Source organism: Scyliorhinus canicula, chromosome 10 (assembly GCF_902713615.1).
Source record: "Scyliorhinus canicula chromosome 10, sScyCan1.1, whole genome shotgun sequence".
NCBI classification, from domain to species: Eukaryota; Metazoa; Chordata; class Chondrichthyes; order Carcharhiniformes; family Scyliorhinidae; genus Scyliorhinus; species Scyliorhinus canicula.
The window spans coordinates 41,398,458-41,417,838 of NC_052155.1; the positions used below are offsets into that span (position 1 = coordinate 41,398,458).

The following is a 19,381-nucleotide window of genomic DNA, read 5'->3' on the forward strand; positions in this document are numbered from 1 at the left end:
TACGGATTGGTCTCTTCAACTATCAGCAAACGCGCACTATATTAAGCTCCCCCATTCCCAACTGATTTGATTTGGTGCATCCACCGTATTACACAGATGAAGAATGCCGAGGGTTAGAATGGAGGGGTCCACACACTCGTGAATATTGAAAATGTGAAAATAATAAATAAGAATTATTTTGTTGCTTTCCTCCTGTCAGCAAAATCAAGTGAAGATTATAGATATTGAAAGCCAAGGCATGAGGAGGTAGGTTTGAGAGAAATTTTGTAGAGATGCAATAAGGTGGAAGGGTTTAGGAATAGAATTTAAGTGCACAAAGCCAAAGCAAGTGATAACACTGTATAATAATGTCCCTCTCATCAGTTTCTCAAATTTAATCTTGAATGTGTTCCACATTTTGACCCTTTTGATTGTTCTTTTATAACTCAAGTCCATATGGTACCAGCGCTCAACTAAAATACAACATGGGAGTTTTATTGGGCCTAAATGACACCTGTTTCACTTGCCTTCAATTCACAATGAAGAACTGACAAGAAAAAGAAACCATTTCGGCCAATGGCAAATTTATCATTAAATGAAGGCCTCGAGAAGCACAAGCCTCTTCCACTCAACTCACCTGTGGAGATTTTTAAAAATTCAGTCATGGGATGTGGGCATCACTAGCTAGGCCAGCATTTATTGCCCTTGAGAAGGCGGTGAGCTGCCTTCTTGAACCTCAGAAGTCCATATGGTGTAGGTACACTCACAGTGCTGTTAGGGAGGTAGTTCCAGTACTTTGACCCAGTGACAGTGAACGAACGGCAGATATATTTCCAAGTCAAGATGGCGAGTTGCTTGGAGGGGAACTTCCAGATGGTGGTGTTCCCATGTGTCTGCTACCTTTGTCCTTTTAGACGGTAAGGGTGATGGGTTTGGAAGGTACTGTCTAAGGATGTTTCTATTTTCACTGCCCATTGATTTACAAGGCCGAAGATTGAATTTTTCATTGGGACATATTTTTAATGCTCAGTCAAGGCGAGGAATGTCAGTGCGGGTGAGTGGAATACCCATTTCACACTGAGGGCTGGAAATATAATGTGTGGCTTTGAGCACAGTAATGCTATCTATTATCTGTCCCAGCATCGTGTTTTTCCTATACTTAGTTTATAGTTAGAATAACAAGCCACATTTGCTTTTCTCCCCTTCCATTTCCTTCATCAGTCATCCTAATGATTACTTTCAGATAAACAAAAAATTAGTAGTAAAGCTAGGAATCTTGCTTTGAGGGTCTACTCTCAGTGTACCCAAACAGGGACCGGAGTTTGGCTACTAGGGGATTTTCACAGTAACTTTATTGCAGTGTTAATGTAAGCCTACTTGTGACACTAATAAAGGTTATTATTACAATGACTGGCTCAGGTCATGAAAACATATTCAATATAGCGGCTTTTACCAAGAATTCCAAGTGTGTTGTTGTTTCATGCCCTCATGGAACTGGTTTGAACAGTCTCAGTTCATTTAATTGCATCCTCCCACAGTGTGCCGAGGGAATGGAGTTTATCACAACATCAGGAAAGATTGGGTTTGACACCAAGTCTTAGATGTAACTCGGTATTGTGCTCACCAACTGCTCCATGCAATCACCCCCGATTCTTAGAGATTTCTATTTATTTGTATTGCAGTGGAAACAAAATTAAGGAGCAACAAATGCTCCACTCCCTTCATGCCATCATTGCCGGCCAGGCCTCTACCTGCCTAGTGACATGTCAATAAGGCATGGAAGAAATCATAAATGATGTAAATCAAACTTCATTCTTTATGCTTATTTAAAAATGGACTTTACTGATGAGGAATGGCTGGAGGGACCCCCGGTTGAATCCCCAGCTACCAGACTGGCAAACAGTGGAGTACTGGCCGAAGAACACAGCAAATGTCTTCACCCTGTTCAAAAAAAGGTGAAGTGATTTGTAGGGGCCAACCAGGGCACACGACGTGGACGTAAGAGACAGCCCACCAATGGAACAAAACCGTTAACTGGAAAATTGTAGTATGCTGAGAACTGAATGTGAGCAACAATTGAAATGGCGAGTGGAAGGAATGCCGGGGTCATGCTTGCAAAACTGTTCCACAAAGTGGTCACCCAGTCTGCGCTTAATTTACCAAGAGTAAAGTGTGTCATGAGCAGCGAATACAGTGGACTATTTTGAAAGACGTGCAAATAAATAGCAGAGGATGACCTGTGAATAAGGTGACTGGTGGGATGGAAAATTAGTACAAGGAAAACCCTATCACAGTTGAGGGCTCTGTCATCCACAGTGGGGTGGGGGGGGGGGGGGGGGGGGGGGGGGGGGGGGGGGGGGGAAGATGAGAGACATGCCAGAAGCGCCATTGGCAGATTCAATAGAGACAAAGAAACTGAGACTGTGTGTGTGGTGTGGCTGCGTTGTGTGGTATGGGTGGGTGGGTGTGTGTTGGACTAATTTAGGAAAATGTTGCAAGCCTGCACATCCAATGGCAGGCTGGTTTACCCATGCTTTTGGCTGTTGGCATGCTATCTGATGAGCCAATCAGCAGCCAATACAGGAAGGAACCAGCCTAAACAAGCCAAACGCAGTCAGTTGCCACGCAAATGTAATTATTGGTTGCAGCGTGAGGAGCTCAGAGAAGCTACAACAGGTTGCGGTGGCGACGTTGGAGTCAGGCGATGTTGGAGTCAGGGAGTCAGAGGCCGGCAGCGGTGTGGGGGAGGGGGGGGGGGGGGGGCTGCACAGTGTGTGTGCGGAGGTGGGCGGAACATACGCCTGTGGAGGGGTGGGTGAAGTGTGTGTGTAGGGGGGCAGAGTATGTGTGGAGTGAGGAGCACTGTGTGCATGCAGGCACGTGTGCCTGAGTGCGTGAGTGTGTGTGTGTAGAATGAGTGCAGTGTGTGTGTTGGGAAGGTGATATGTGTGTGTGTGTGTGTGTGTGTGTGTGTGTGTGTGAGTGGAGGGAGGGCGATGCGTGAGTGGAGGGAGGGCGATGTGTGTGTGGAAGGTGTGTATGTGTGTGGAGGGAGGGCGATGTGCATATGTGGAGGGGCAATGGCAGTGTTTGCGTGTGTGGGGAGTGGGTGCAGTGTGTCTATGTGGAGGGAGGGGCAGTGTGTGTGTGGACGGAGAGGAAATGTGTGTGGGGGAGGTGTGTATGTGACTCCCACAGTCCAAAGATGTGCATGTTAGGTGGACTGGCCATGATAAATTTTCCCCTTAGTGTACAGGTTAGGTGGGGCTGAGACGGGGGAGTGGGCCTGGGTGGGGGGTGCTCTTTTGGAGGGCCGGTACAGACTCGATGGGCCGGGTGGCTCCCTTCTGCACTGTAGAGTTTTTCTGATTCTGAACTGGAAATCATTGAAATTACATCAGAAGAATCATGAATGTAGGTGGGAAGAGGCTGGATAAGGCGAGAGGAAACCGAGTCCAGATGGGAAGATACAAGTTCAGTGGACCAGGAACAGGCTTAAATGATGAGTCTACCTGGACAGATCTAATTGAGGATGTTGGGAAGGAAGTAGAAGAGGGCTGTGTGGGGTTGGAGGACTGTGAGGTTGGAGGCTGTGAAGAGAAGATCTCCAGAGGAGATGAGGTCAGTGACAGTCCTGGAAACAATGGTTTGATTTTCGGTGGTAGGGTCATGGTCCTGGAGAAGGTAGGAAACAATGTCTGAGAATTTGTGCTCAGCCTCTGCAAGGCAGATGTTGGTACACCAGACACCAACAGCACCACCCTTGTCAGCAGGATTTTCGTTTTGCAAATGTCAGCTCTGCTTACCGTGTTTGGATTTCTTTTTCTTCTTTTTCTTTTTCTTCTGTTTTAGTTTAACGTGCTCCTTGCCTTTCTTCTCTTTACCCCTCTCCTTCTTTTTACCTTTAGGAAAAGAAAATAACCTTTTTTCTCTCCAGTTTTCCAGAGTTATTCAAAGTACATCAATTCCTCCCTTGCTTTCCTTCTCCCAGAAATGTTCAGTGAATACATAAGAACATAAGAACTCGGAGAAGGAGTGGGCAATTCAGCTCCTCGAGTTCACTCAGCCATTCAATACGATCATGGATGATCAAGTTTCGGCCTCAACTCCACTTTTCTGCCCGCTCTCCATAACCCTTCAACCCTTTACTAATTAAAAATCCATCAATCTCTTCCTTAGATTTACTCAATGTCCCGATATCCACTACGCTCTGATGTAATGAATTACATAGATTCACTGAGAGAAGTAATTTATTCTCATTTCTGTTTTAAAATCTGCTACCCTTATCCTAAAACTATGAGCTCTCGTTCTAGATTGCCCCACAAGAGGAAGCAGCTACTTCTACTTTGTCAATACTTTTTATCATCTTATGGACCTCAATTAGATCTCCTCCCATTTTCCTGAACTCAAGAGAGTATAGGCCTGAACTGCTCAATCTCTCTTCATAGAACAAACTCCTCATCTCTGGAATCAATCCAGTGGATCTCCTCCGACCGAACCTCTTCCAATGAAACTATATCCCTCCTCAAATAAGGGGACCAAAATGTACACAGTATTCCAGATGGGGTTTCACCAATACCTTGTACAGTTGCAGCAACACTCACTTTTTTTAAAAGAAAATGTATATTGAAGGTTTTCCTTGCAACAAATCCACCAAATCCCTAACAGCTGATGGTGTCTAGATCTTTGAAAAAGAGACAAACGGTTGCCATCTCAGGTAGTATCTCTCAACAGAATCCCCGATGGAAAATTTAATTTTCTTCAAATGTAAAAAGGACATTAAGTCCCCTAACCAGCCAGAGGCACAAGGCAGAACGGGAGACATCCAACTGAGCAGTATCTGCCTCCGGGCTATCAATGAAGCAAAGGCGATAACGTCCGCCTCTACCCCAGAGTGGACTGCCGGGCAGTCTGAAACACCAAATATGGCCACCAGCGGGCATGGCTGTAAATCTAATCGCAGAATATTAGACATAGCATTAAAAAAGGAAGTCCTGAAGCTGACAAGTCTGGGGCAGGACCAAAACGTCTGTGTATGATCTGTGGGGGCAAGCAAACAGCGGTCTCAACATTCAGGAAAAACCCGCTTATCCTTGCCTTGGTCAAGTATGTCCTATGCAGCACTTTGAACTGAATTAGGTTTAACCGGGCATATGTGGACATGGAGTTGACCCTGTACAGGGCGCCTCTCCAAACCTCGCTTGTGAGTGTAGGGCCCAGTTCACTCGCCCGTTTCACCCTCACCCCATCCTGTGGGGAGGGATCAGATGAGAAGATGTGGCCATATAGGTCTGAGATAGGCCCCCTGCCCAGCTGAGCCGAGGATAGAATCCTCTCCAGTAAGGTGGGAGGCGGAACCAGAGGAAAGGAAGGAAAAGCCACGTGGGTGAAATTGTGAACTTGAAAAGGAGTGGAAAAGACTAATTTGGGTAGCTGAAATTTACCCGCTAATTCCCTAAAGCTGGCAAACCTCCCCTCCATGAATAAGTTACCAAAGTGCTCGAGTCCCCTCAATTTCCACAAGTTAAAGGTTGAGTCCAGCCCTGAAGGTAAGATAAGGTGGTTGTTACAGATAGGGGCCAGTGAAGCCAAGGACAGGAGTTTAAAATGTTGTCGGAACTGTTTCCAGATCCTAAGAGAGGCGACCACCACCGGGTTGGAAGAAAATCTAGCTGGAGAAAAGGGCAATGGTGCAGTAACTATGGCTAAGAGAGTGGATGTAGTACAAGAGCGAGCCTTCATTTGGCCCCAGATTGAACTGAAATCGCTGATCCACAGTAGGATTTTTTTGATATTTTCAGCCCAGTCATAAAACAATAAGTTTGGGAGGGCCAAGCCCCCTGTCTGTCTTTCCCGATGGAGTAGATCGCTGCGGAGTCTGGTACACTTGCCCACACGGATGAAAGGCAGATGTCAATTTATTAACCTTGATATAAAAGGATTTGGGCAGGAAAATGGGGAGGAACGGAAAGAAAAAGAAAAACCTAGGGAGTATGTTCATTTTTATTGTTTGAATCCTGCCAGCCAAGGATAAAGGAGGATTGTTCCATCTCTGTAGGCCTGTTCTAACATTGTTGATCAGGCTGAAATAATTCAATTTGTGGAGAGAGACACAATTGTGGGCCACCCTGATCCCCAAGTAATCAAAACTTGGGGGGGGGGGGGGGGGGGTAATGTGCTTAAATGAGCTTGTCTTCCAGGGAGGTTGACATTCATTCTAACCTAGATTTAATTACTAACCAGAGAAGGTGCCAAAACTATTAAGTGTCTTCATCATGACATTGATGGAGGGAGTTGGGTCTGTAATGTATAAAAGTAGGTCACCTGCATAAAGAGATATCTGATGTTCCACCCCCATCTCGGTTAATACTCCGCCATTGATTGGAAGCTCTCAAGGCTATAGAGAGAGGTTCTATTGCTTGGGCGAATAAAAATGGAGAGTGTGGGCAGCCCTGACTAGTGCCCATATTCAGTGGGAAGTAGATTATAGAGTATTCGTGTGTATGCTGGCAGGAGGGGTATTGTATAGCAAATGGATCCATGAGACAAATCTTTGGCCAAATCCAAATATTCCAAGAATCTCAAATGAATTATCCCATTCTACCCTGTTAAATGCATTCAGTGCGTCGAGATACAGGTGCACGAGAGGGGGGGAAATAAAACATTTAAAAGGCAGGGCAGCACGGTGGCGCCGAGGTCCCAGGTTCGATCCCGGCTCTGGGTCGCTGTCCGTGTGGAGTTTGCACATTCTCCCCGTGTTTGCTTGGGTTTTCGCCCCCACAACCCAAAGATGTGCAGGTTAGGTGGATTGGCCACATTAAATTGCCCCTTAATTGGAAAAAATGAATTGGAAATGAATCTAAAAATGTTTTTAAAAGATTATAAAAAACATTTAAAAGGCGACATTTACTGGTTGATAACTGACGACCCTTTACAAAACCTGTTTGGTCCTCTGAAATTATGCTTGGAAGGTAAGGTTCCAACCGGAGTGCCAGAATCTTCGCAAGCAGCTTCACATCTGCGTCCAAGAGTGAGATGGCTCAGTAGGCACCGCACTCAGTCAGGTCCTTGTCCTTCTTAAGGAGCAAGGAAAGAGAGGCTTGAGTAAGGGTTGGAAACAATGAACCACAGGATAGGGAGTCATTGAACATATCTAACAGCAAAGGTGTAAATTGTTCCAAGAATTTCTTATAAAACCCGATCGGAAAGTCATCCAGGCGAGCGGCCTTACCAGCCTACATAAGACCAATGTATTTTAAAATCTCGTTATATAGGGGAGTCCAACTCACAACTCTTGACTATTTTGACAGTTGGGATGGGCAGGGTGTCCAGAAAATCAGCCATGAGCAGACTTGCCTGCAGGTGGCTCAGATTTATACAGGTCACGGTAGTAAGGATGTAATGGTCGTAATGACCTGGAGAGGGCAGAAACAAGGTTGCAGCCCAGGTTGAGTATCTAGAGTATCACAGGAGTTTAGGTTGGTGTGCTAAAAGATGACTGGCCTTGTCCCCATACTTGTAGAAAATACCCCTGGAAGTCTGTAGCACGTCTGGACCTCTTGGTGGTTAGTAGATCAAAATGGGTCTGCACTTTTATCTGCTTGCATGTCATTCCAGTATGGGATCGAGTGAGTACTGATCATCAATGGAGTGCGCCAGCCTCTGTTCTTCTAATTACTTCATCTTTAGCACATGTGCACTCTAAGAAATAATTCCCCCCCACCCCCACCCCCCCAGGCTGGCCTTAAGAGCCTCCCACGGTGTGGAAGGGGAAATTAAGTCAGACTTATTTAATTTAATGTAGTCATCAACAGAGGTGGATAGGCATTTGCAAAACTTATAGAACATAAAACATAGAACACTACATGAGCCAGCAAAGCACATAGTATCCAACCTCCAGGGAGGATGTTGCGTGGGGCTGTGCCCCATCAACAGATTAACGAAGGGGGGGGGGGGAGGGGGAGAAGTGGTCAGAGATTACAAGGGACAGCACGGTACCACAGTGGTTAGCACAGTTGCTTCACAGCTCTAGTGTCCCAGGTTTGATTCCCGGCTTGGGTCACTGTCTGTGCGGTGTCTGCACGTTCTCCCGTGTGTGTGTGGGTTTCCTCCGGGTGCTCCGGTTTCCTCCCACAGTCCAAAGATGTGCAGGTCAGGTGGATTGGCTATGCTAAATTGCCCTTAGTGTTTAAAAAAAAGGTTAGGTGGGGTTACTGGGATAGGTTGGAAGTGTGGGCTTAAGTGGATTGCTCTTTCCAAGGGCCGGTGCAGACACGATGGGCCGAATGGCCTCCTTCTGCACTGTAAATTCTATGATCTATGAATTGCTGAGTACTCAGCTGCCACCAACGAAGGGAGGAGAACCCTAACTAGATCGCAAAAATCAATTTGAGAGTACACATGGTGAACATGAGGGAAAAGGAGAAATCCCTGACATTTAGATGTAAAAACTGCCAGGGATCTACCCCTTCCATCAGAGCCATGAAGGAAGACAAAGCCCTGTCCATTCCCGAAAGGACGAAAGATTTGCGTTTTGATCGGTCCGATTTTGGGTCCAGAACACAGTTCAGGTCGCCTCCTAAAATCAGATGGTGTGTGTTGAAGTTGGGGAGGGAAGATGACAAAAAGTTGATGAAATTCGTGTCATCCCAATTCGGGGCATAGCCGTTGACCAAAACTACTGGGCTGTTTAATAGGGAGCCGCATATGATTATATATCGACCGCTTGGGTCAGTCACAATCTGGGATGAGGAGAATTGGACACTTTTGTTGATTAAAACCACTGTGCCCCGGCCCTGCAGTTAAAACCAGAATGAAAACTTGCCTAACCCATCTTTTGCGCAGCCTGGCCTAACATTAGTGCACAAAAATCAGAATTTAGGCTCTTCCAAGATGCACAAATGCTCTTGATCATTTTACAGGGCCATTCAATCCCCTAAAGTTCCAGGTAATTATTCAGATTGGAGATCTACTGCCACCCCGTAAACCAGAGCCAGCTATTGCCAAGGACAGATGTTAAACAAGGGGCACTGAGAAGACAAAGCAAAAAGATCAATCCAAGATGGCCACCGAGCCAAGTCAGGTGACTCGACAAAGAGAGACCAGCAGACACCGCCAGCAAACACAAGTTAAAACAAACCTCACCCCACTTTCCCCCTTCCCCAACCCAAAGGTGCCATCACTGTCGAGCATAACCACACCAAAAAGCAAATGGAACGGTGAAAAACAATAGCTTAATCTAAAACCTACAAATAACAGAACACAATCCAACACAAACTCCAAGCTCATTTTTAAAACTATTATGAGCTGCAGAAAACCCATTAATATCACTCCCGTTAACTAACACATCTTGTTGGCAGGGAGACTCCCAACTGGGGAGCAAAAACCTATTTAACTTAGAGCGGCACGAGGGCGTCTGAAAGTCACACCAAATGGCAATAACGAAAAGAAAGAAAAAAAAAGGTTATTGAAAGGTGCGAACTGTAGAAATCCTTTATATATAGAATAAGCACATACAACAAACATGAAAAGTGCCCAAACAACGAGCCATAGATCAGATTAAACGGAGCACAAATTGTGCTTCTGGACAAAGAAGTCAGCACTTCCGGTGCGTCAAAAAAATTGTCTTTTTCAAAAATCTGATAAGAAGGTGGGCTGGATAAATCATCCCGAGTTGACTCCATTCTTATATAGGGAGGATTTCACTTTGTTAAAGGCAGCCCTTTCCTGACTCGGTCTGCACTCATGTCCTGGTATAATCTGATAGAGTGGCCATTCCACATAAAGTTCTGGTGCTCTCTTGCCCAAAGGAGTACCAACCCTTTCTCCTTAAAAGTGAGAAACCTTGCAATTACTGCACGAGGAGGATCTCCAGAGCGAGGCTTGGGTTGAAGCGAACGGTGGGCCCGGTCGAGTTCTGGGTGGGGGGGGGGGGGGGGGTGTGGAAGGAGACGGTGCTGAGCTACCATCTTGAACTGTTGCAGTCCGTGCTGTAGGTACACCCACAATGCTGTTAGGGACACGTCTCAGGATTTTTTTCCCAGCGAGAGTGAAGGACTATATTTTCAAGTCAGGATGGTGAGAGATTGGAGGGGAACATCAGGTGGTGGTGCGTCTGCTATCCTTCGTGACGCCTGAAACGTTAAATCTTTCTTTTCCCTATTCAGATGTTAATGTGTTCTGGCATTCCTTCATTTAATCTCAGATTTTAAGTATTGAGTTTTGCAACAAAACATTTTTGTACGGTAAATGAAACATGGCAGGCTTGCTAGACAGGGACAATTTGGAGAACCAGGGTATATCATTACCACAGTCTCATCTGGCAACTGTCTACCAGAAGCAAACTCTTATTGAACTTGCTCTTAAGAATCTTGCCTCTTGCATTACGTGGACGCAGAGGAGGGCACAAAAGTTAACACCAGCCTTAAATATTGTAACATTGCTTCATACCAGGCATTGAGTTCTTCTCTTCATACTTCATCTTCTTTTCGCTTTTCATTCCTGTAGGAAGCACTGATAGTTTAATCTGCCGCCTTCAGGCAGATTCTCAACATTATCGAGTATCTACAGAAACACACTTGCGAAAAATTACCATTAAAACAAAAATCATTGTAATTCTATTTTGAAATATTTCCCTGGACTATGCAAGTTTATATATTTTAAAAGTCTGCTCAGCCTAACGCCGAACCACAAAAACCAGGATGTTCAATCCCATTACATATGCCTAGATTTTTGATGTTAGCTCTGGTGATAGAAGGAGTGCTACAATTAGTTATAGTAAGTCGCGACTGTAAGGGGAAAGGCAAATAAAAATTCAAGCATGTTGCTGTTCAGTACTCCTGCTGGTAATGGTTGCATCTGCTTGTTGGGCAAGGACAGGATTGGACTCAAATTGTGTTTTCCCCCACACACAGAGTCCAGAGTCACAGAGTCTGTCAACACTCACTGTCGAGGCTCACCCATGAGGAATGGCCACTTGGGTAAAGTACCGGAGTGCTGCTGACGTCCATGGAACTGTGCTCCTAAGATGAACCTTCAGAAGATAAGGTGGAAAATTAGATTAAGAGAACATAAATCAAAAACAATGATACTGAATCTCAAAATCCAGGATGCTTCTGAATGTATCTTCAGCTGTCATTAATAACTAAACTGAGAGTTAAAGAAGCAGTCCCCACAAATGAGGAAAATCTCACTTGGGTTTTCCACTCACCTACAAAAAAAAAGCAAATTGATTCTTAATTTTCGAGTGTCTTATGACATGTGATCGCTCATTTAATTTGTCAGCGATGCACTCTCCAGCCAATATCACATCCTACTTTTTGTTTCTCATCTCGGTGGCAGTACAGAGTCACAAAGAATTGTCATGTGCTGTGGTCCATGACAACTGTTCCATCCCAGTTGCTTAACTATTTTGAATCCCAGGCAACAGCACAGAGGGCCAATCATAGATTTCTGTTGAACACACATCATCCAGATAACCCCCCCTTTAATTTAAGTATTCGAGAAGTTACCTAAGTCTTATGGCTATCAACATAATATACCAGACAATGCTGGCATTGAGAACATGCTCTCGCAAGTCTAGGGGTCTCTAGGCTTTTCTTCAGAGATTGCTGAAGACTTGATTTAGCCGGCAAATTCAGAGGCAAATTCATTCACCTCAGCTGTGCTTCAAATACATGTGAGCAGGCACTATTGGCAATTTGTGATGTTAGGTGAAAATTTGTTCGGAAAACGATTTCCATATATAAAGATTCACTATGAATACAGGTAATATCAATGACTAGTTAATTTGTGAATGGAAGGGGAAGTTGTATAAATTTCAAGCAGAATTGTTTTCAACAAGGTTAATCACCGTAAGTCTGTTCCTGCTTCTATGGAATAACAGAAATGGTTTTTACCAACTTCTGCATTTCTGTCTCTGTCGACACATTTCCTAAGTATCTTCTCATGCACAGTTTCCACGCTCTTCTCCTTCACAGAGGGGATGGGATGATTGTTGGTTCCTTCGGTGCTGAATGACGCAGATGATCGCTTCTTCTTGCAGACCTTGGAGGGTTTGTGGCTGATGTCGAGAGGCATCTCTAGCTGCAAGGCGGGGAGATTGGAAGATGGTGCTGGGGGATTAGAATAGAGAGCAATTGTAAAATACAAAGCACTGTCTTTTGCAGCTGAGTATGCAAGACAAAGGTTAATAAGTACTTACACTGAAATTCTTAATTCGAGCAGCACTTCCATGGTCGTGTGCTGAGCAGAGGGCAAACAGCCCTTCCCGCCACCTATTCACCCTCTGCTAACACTAGGAAACAAGATAACTTCCACTTCAACTATAAACATTCACTAGTCAGGGAGAGTTAAACTTTCCCTTTTATCCAACCACAAACTCAGTATAGTAGCCAGAATGCTGTTTTCCTCCCATTTTCAAAAACCATCAACATTTAGTACCACGGTGAAGGTAGTTTCATGTCTGGTTCCACTAAGAAATGCTTTGAGATTGTTTAAGCTGATTTCTCCAAAGATGATCAAGCATTGAAGGGACTATGATACCAACCTGGGCTGGATTTGAGCCGAGAGATGCAAGGTGGCCTGCACTCTGCCTTTTTAATGAAAAAACACTATTTATCTGTCACTTTCTTGAAATTTCAATATTTCTGGCAGAATGAAGGACCTTCAAGTAGACTTTCATTCCAACCTGATCACCTCAGTTTACTCCAATTATCGGTGTCCTAGATCAGCTCCACTACTGGGGGTTCCTGAAAGAGAAGCACTTCTAACCTCAGGAATCCATGCTGCAACATGCAAAATGTTCATTTCCCATTGATGCACATGGAGCTGCTTCAAGATGTGTCCAAAATTTGACATAGCCAGGATGGCTGCCCCATATGGCAGCTTTCACGGCAGAAGAAAAAACAATCACAACATCTGCAAACATGCAGAGCCTTTCATGCATCCCAAGGCACATCACGATACGTTATAATGTTCAACACCTTTCCTTCCATTTAAGCTTGCGCTGACATATTACTTAGCCTACAGATTTCTCCCTCATTTACTGAAATTGTAAACTCTTACTCAGGCATACCATCTTACATGTGTGTCTGAACTTTGAGACCTGAAATAACATTGAGCATTGAAACATGCCCCACCCAATATTCACACATGTAGAGTTTCCCAGCAACAGTCATTGGATATCATTAGGTGATTAGGGGGGTAAGGATGGTGGGGAGGCCAGAAATCCTAATTATTTCTCCACACCTTCCCCTTTACAAGCTTAGGGATGAGGAGGCCATTCGAGATGGCCAAGTGGTCCATATAGCCAAGATTAAATAGGAAACTTTAATTTGGCTTCTTTAGCACTATACGAGTGTGCGTTAACTGCAAGAGGCTATCGGAATAATATGGGCCGGAATCTTCCCTTCAGGGTTGGAAAGCCTGATCAGGCAAAAAAAAATACACACTTCGCTTTCTCCCATTTTTCAGGGCAATCTACCGATGGAGGAACCTGTAGGACCTAATCAGTGCAGGTAACCTGGAATGGAGCAGGCAAACATGTTTGTGCAGAAGCGCCGTTCCCTTTTTATGGTGCTAGCTGCCGTATTCTGGTAAGTAACAACGTCCCAAAGCTAAACTGAAAAGCTATGGCGAAGTTAATTCCGAAAAAAGGTAGGGTGGGTGGGGGAGGGGGGGTAAGGTAGGAGGGTAGTCTGAGGGTCAGGGGAATTCAGGGATAGTCAGGGGGGTAAGAGGCGGAGTAGCTGAGAGGGGTTTTCAGTTTGAGTGATTGGGGAGTCAGTTCTATAGTTATCCAGGTGTCAGACTAGATTTTAAACTTAGACACTTTCTGTGCAGCTATCCAGGTAAGTAAGTCAGAACCGTCTGAAGCACTGGTGGACAAACTGCGACCCATCAGGGTTCTGAGTGCAGCCCAAGAGACATTTTGTTGACTGTTGCCAGATTTTGCTGGTTTCCATCCGCATAGAATTTTTCCTATCGGTACAACTGAAGGGATATGCGTGTAAAATAAGGGCATGAGAAGTGTATGCTGACTGCACACAACATTGACTGTGAGAGCTGCACACTCTCTCTGCATCCAATCAAAGCATAAATATTTCTTTTACTTTTACCATTTAAAGTTGACAGCAGTTCTTTTAATGTATAAACGATTAAGCATTTTCTATAACTTATGAAATATTCAGCATGTATTAAATGCTCTTAATCTTACTAAAGGGTGATAGTTAGTAAACATGTCTGATTTCAACCTTGCGGCCCACTGAGGTGATGGGAGGGCCACCCATGTGGCCCACTCACTAGCCCATCATTAATCTGAAGTCCCTGACTCTAACTCAACGTTGAAAAGTTATTTGGTGGATCCCAGAGGTCACGGTAATTGCCCATTGGAATTGAAATTTCCCAGAAAATTCCCAGAGAGTGATTGCGTTCGGACGTCCGAGAGATCCTGTAGCATATCTTTTGGGAGAGAGTGGGCTATGTCTGGTCGCTGACTATCTGGAGACTGGAAGATCTGGGCCACAGCCTTCTTAAATCATTAATAATAATAATAATAATAATAATAATAATAATCGCTTAATGTCACAAGTAGGCTCCAATGCAGTTACTGTGAAAAGCTCCGAGTCACCACATTCCAGTGCCTGTTCGGGGAGGCTGGTACGGGAATTGAACCGTGCTGCTGGCCTGCCTTGGTCTGCTTTAAAAGCCAGCTATTTAGCCTTGTGCTAAACCAGCCCCGAGAACATACAACATACAGTGCAAAAGGAGGCCATTTGGTCTTTCGTGTCCGCACCGACCCACTTAAGCCCTCACTTCCACCCTATCGCCGTAACCTAATAACCCCTCCTAACCTTTTTTGGTCATTAAGGGCAATTTATCATGGCCAATCCACTTAACCTACACGTCTTTGGGCTGTGGGAGGAAACCGGAGCACCCAGAGGAAACCCACGCAGATACGGGGAGAACATGCAGACTCCCCACAGACAGTGACCCAGCGGGGAATCGAACCTGGGACCCTGGCGCTGTGAAGCCACAGTGCTATCCATTTGTGTTACCGTGCTGCCCTTTTCTGCTACTTGCCAGTGTTGCACGGTTCAGAACATTTGACCCATCGGCAACCCAATTTTGGAAACTCAGTCTATGGTTTGTATATATTGAACAAAAAATTCAAAAGCACCACACTTTACTCAAACTCAGTGACAATGGCAGCACTGGCAGATCTTCCTGGAAAGCATAAATCCACCCTATTTTATGTATAATTTTAGACTTTGGGTTTTGACTGAAGCTTCAAAACACAAAAAAAACCCCAGCATTATTAGCTGGTTCTGCAACAGCCTACTGACTGGATTTATGGATCAAGTGAGTTTCACAGACAACACAAGTGTCGTGCATGATTGCTAGTTTTGTCAAAAGTGCTGAAAGACATTGTCAGAGAAATAATGGTGTTTACATAATCTCAGTGGTGTATCCACACAACACAGCCAGTCCCTCAAGGTCTCAATGGGATTAGGTTTACAGTCTTGAGCCGTGTAATTGAAGCTTGATTTTACAGACAAGTTAATTGCTCTAGTTTTAAAACACAAACCAACAAGTCACACCCTATTACTTTCACAATGCTTGAGTGAAAGTACAGAATTCTAAACTTTATTTCCAAGCATCCACCCACATATAGTACTAATACCCTAAAACATGCAAAGCTAAAAATCAGGGAAAGGATTGGTGGTTGGGGGGACCCACAAGGAGGAGGGATGACCGGGAGGGGGCAGGACGGACTGGACAGGAAGGGGCAGACCGATGCCAAAACTGATCAAAACTGATGAAGCTTTGGAGGAATATCGGGAAAGTAGGACGAATCTCAAACGCGCCATGAAGAGGGCTAAAAAGGGTCATGAAATATCTTTGGCTAACAGGGTTAAGGAAAATCCCAAAGCATTTTATTCGTATGTAAGGAGCAAGAGGGTAACTAGAGAAAGGATTGGCCCACTTAAAGACAAAATAGGGAATTTATGCGTGGACTCAAAGGAAATGGGTGAGATTCTTAATGAGTACTTTGCATCGGTATTCACAAAGGAGAGGGACAAGATGGATGTTGAGGCTAGGGATGGATGTTTAAATACTCTCCGTCAAGTTGTCATACGGAAGGGGGAAGTTTTGGGTATTCTGAAAGACATTAAGGTGGACAAGTCCCCAGGACCGGATGGGATCTATCCCAGGTTACTGAGGGAAGCGAGGGTCGAAATAGCTGGGGCCTTAACAGATCTCTTTGCAGCATCCTTGAGCATAGGTGAGGTCCCGGGGGACTGGAGAATTGCTAATGTTGTCCCTTTGTTTAAGAAGGGTAGCAGGGATAATCCAGGGAATTATAGACCTGTGAGCTTGACGTCAGTGGTAGGCAAACTGTTGGAGAAGATACTGAGGGATAGGATCTATTCACATCTGGAAGAAAATAGACTTATCAGTGATAGGCAGCATGGTTTTGTGCAGGGAAGGTCATGTCTTACAAACCTAATATAATTCTTTGAGGAAGTGACAAAGTTAATTGATGAGGGAAGGGCTGTAAATGTCGTATACATGGACTTTAGTAAGGTGTTTGATAAGGTTTCCCATGGCAGGTTGATGGAAAAAGTGAAGTTGTTTGGGGTTCAGGGTGTACTAGCTAGATGGATAAAGAACTGGTTGGGCAACAGGGGACAGAGGGTAGTGGTGGAAGGGAGTGTCTCAAAATGGAGAAGGGTGACTAGTGGTGTTCCACAGGGATCTGTGCTCGGACCACTGATGTTTGTGATCTACATAAATGACCTGGAGGAAGGTATAGGTGGTCTGATTAGCAAGTTTGCAGATGATACTAAGATTGGTGGAGTTGCAGATAGCGAGGAGGACTGTCAGAGAATACAACAAAATATAGATAGATTGGAGAGTTGGGCAGAGAAATGGCAGATGGAGTTCAATCCAGGCAAATGCGAGGTGATGCATTTTGGAAGATCAAATTCAGGAGTGGACTATATGGTCAATGGAAGGGTCTTGGGGAAAATTGATGTGCAGAGAGATCTGGGAGTTCAGGTCCATTGTACCCTGAAGGTGGCAACGCAGGTTGATTGAGTGGTCAAGAAGGCATACAGCATGCTTGCCTTCATTGGACGGGTATTGAGTACAAGAGTTGGCAGGTCATGTTGCAGTTGTATAGGACTTTGGTTCGGCCACATTTGGAATACTGCGTGCAGTTCTGGTCGCCACATTACCAGAAGGATGTGGATGCCTTGGAGAGGGTGCAGAGGAGGTTCACCAGGATGTTGCCTGGTATGGAGGGTGCTAGCTATGAAGAAAGGTTGAGTAGATTAGGATTGTTTTCGTTGGAAAGACGGAGGTTGAGGGGGGACCTCATTGAGGTCTACACAATTATGAGAGGTATGGACAGGGTGGATAGCAACAAGCTTTTCCCAAGAGTGGGGGTGTCAAGGGGTAACGATTTCAAGGTGAGAGGGGGAAAGTTTAAGGAAGATGTGCGTGGAAAGTTTTTTACGCAGAGGGTGGTGGGTGCCTGGAACGCTTTACCAGCGGAGGTGGTAGAGGCGGGCACAATAGCATCATTTAAGAAGCATCTAGACAGGTATATGAATGGGCGGGAACAGAGGGAAGTAGACCTTGGAAAATAGGAGACAGGTTTAGATAAAGGATCTGGATCGTCGCAGGCTGGGAGGGCCGAAGGGCCTATTCCTGTGCTGTAATTTTCTTTGTTCTTTGATCAGGAAGGGGTGGGGTGGATCAGACAGGAGGGGAGGATTGAAAATAGAGGAGGGGCAATTTAAGGGGGTTCAGCCAGGTGGGTGGGCAGGGTGAAGGTTTGGGAAGAGGGGGTAGGGTTGTTGGGGGGGGGCTATGATCGAATGGGTCCCCTGGGGGTGCCGTCGATGTGCAGGGTCTCCTGTGCGAGGCTGTGCCTGGTGTTTCAAATAGTAACTCTGGCGTTAGAAGTGATTTTTTTCCTTCTAACTCGGGAATGATCAGAGTAAAATAGGCAGAACTACATGAGGTTAGCTATTTAAATCGCTTCTGTCATTTGGATCCCAGCCCAGCTCAATTGTCCAGGGGAAGTTAACTCTCCTGGGCAATTGCTGGGTGAACCCTTACATGGAAACTACCTAGAGGGAATCCTCAGTGTATCACTGGGATACTCCTAAATGTGACGCTGTGGAACCAGGACATTATGGGCCAATCTCTTACTTAATTTGAGGCACACCTTTCCACACAAACATGGGAAAGGCAAGGAGGCAGGCCTTCTTGGGGATGGCCAGTACAGAAATTGAACCTTCAATCTACTGGCGCCATTCTGCACCACACTCTAGCCATCTAGTCAATTGAGATAACTAAACTGGGCGGCACGATGGGGCCATTTCTTGATCCTGATGTGTGAAAACTATAGCAGTGTGTTCCCTTCATTAGAAGCAGATTATCAATAAAATCAAGTAGTGGTTAGCACTGCTGCCTTACAATGCTGAGGACCCGGGTTCAATCCCGGCCCCGGGTCACTGTCTGTGTGGAGTTTGTACGTTTCCATGTCTGCGTGGGTCTCACCCCCACAACCCAAAGATGTGCAGGATAGGTGGATTGGCCACGCTAAATGGTCCTTTAATTAAAATATAAATTGAGTTAAGCAAACGCTGCTTTTCAATCTATCATTTTCACTTTATAAATGCTGGAATTCTTCAAGAAACAGTTGAATAATATAATAGATGTCATTTATGTATCTATCTATCCAGTGATTTTATTGATAATCTGCTTCTAATGAAGAGAACACACTGCTATAGTTTTCACATATCAGGATCAAGTAATGGAGTTTTTGACCAGTCATATAATGGAGCTGTTCTCAATCTTAACAATCAATCTCCATCAATTCATCTAAAAAAGACAAATGACACGAGGGGAAACCCCAGCGGTTGAGAGTTTTCAGAACCATGGTTTAAGATTCATTTGTTGCTCCCATGCATGCTCCATCTAATACATCAGGTTTTCTAGCACATTTCACTATCCGAAAGATCACAATTTGATTAAAATTGTTTCGAGTTACACTACGAAGAGAAATAACTCATATTCATGGTCCTTCATGTCCTCGGATGTACAGAAGCACTTTTTTCTAAATTTTAGAGTACCCAATAATTTTCTTTCCAATTCAGGGGCAATTTAGCATGACCAATCCACCTAAACTGCATATCTTTGGGTTGTGGGGTGAAACCCACGCAGACACGGAGACAATGTGCAAACTCCACACAGACATTGACCCGGGGCCGGGATTGAACCGTCCTCAGTGCCGTAGGCAGCAGTGCGCGGATGGAGGTGGCTAACACGAGGGGACATAGCCTTAAATTGAGGGGTAATAGATATAGGACAGAGGTCAGAGGTAGGT

General features: G+C 44.9%; 1 protein-coding gene across 6 annotated transcripts in view; it reads right to left on the minus strand.

Moving 5' to 3' along the window:
- phf20l1 (PHD finger protein 20 like 1) overlaps positions 1 to 19,381 on the minus strand; it is a 167,913-nt gene that overhangs the window by 21,205 nt on the left and 127,327 nt on the right. For 5 of the 6 annotated variants that reach the window (XM_038808819.1, XM_038808818.1, XM_038808817.1 and 2 more), the window contains 4 exons: positions 11,831 to 12,092; positions 10,938 to 11,011; positions 10,429 to 10,479; positions 3,786 to 3,881 (listed from right to left, as the gene is read on the minus strand). In XM_038808819.1, coding sequence (XP_038664747.1) covers positions 3,786 to 3,881; positions 10,429 to 10,479; positions 10,938 to 11,011; positions 11,831 to 12,092 — 483 coding nt within the window. The remainder of the gene's footprint in view (positions 1 to 3,785; positions 3,882 to 10,428; positions 10,480 to 10,937; positions 11,012 to 11,830; positions 12,093 to 19,381) is intronic. The other variant, XM_038808821.1, reaches the window with a different exon arrangement.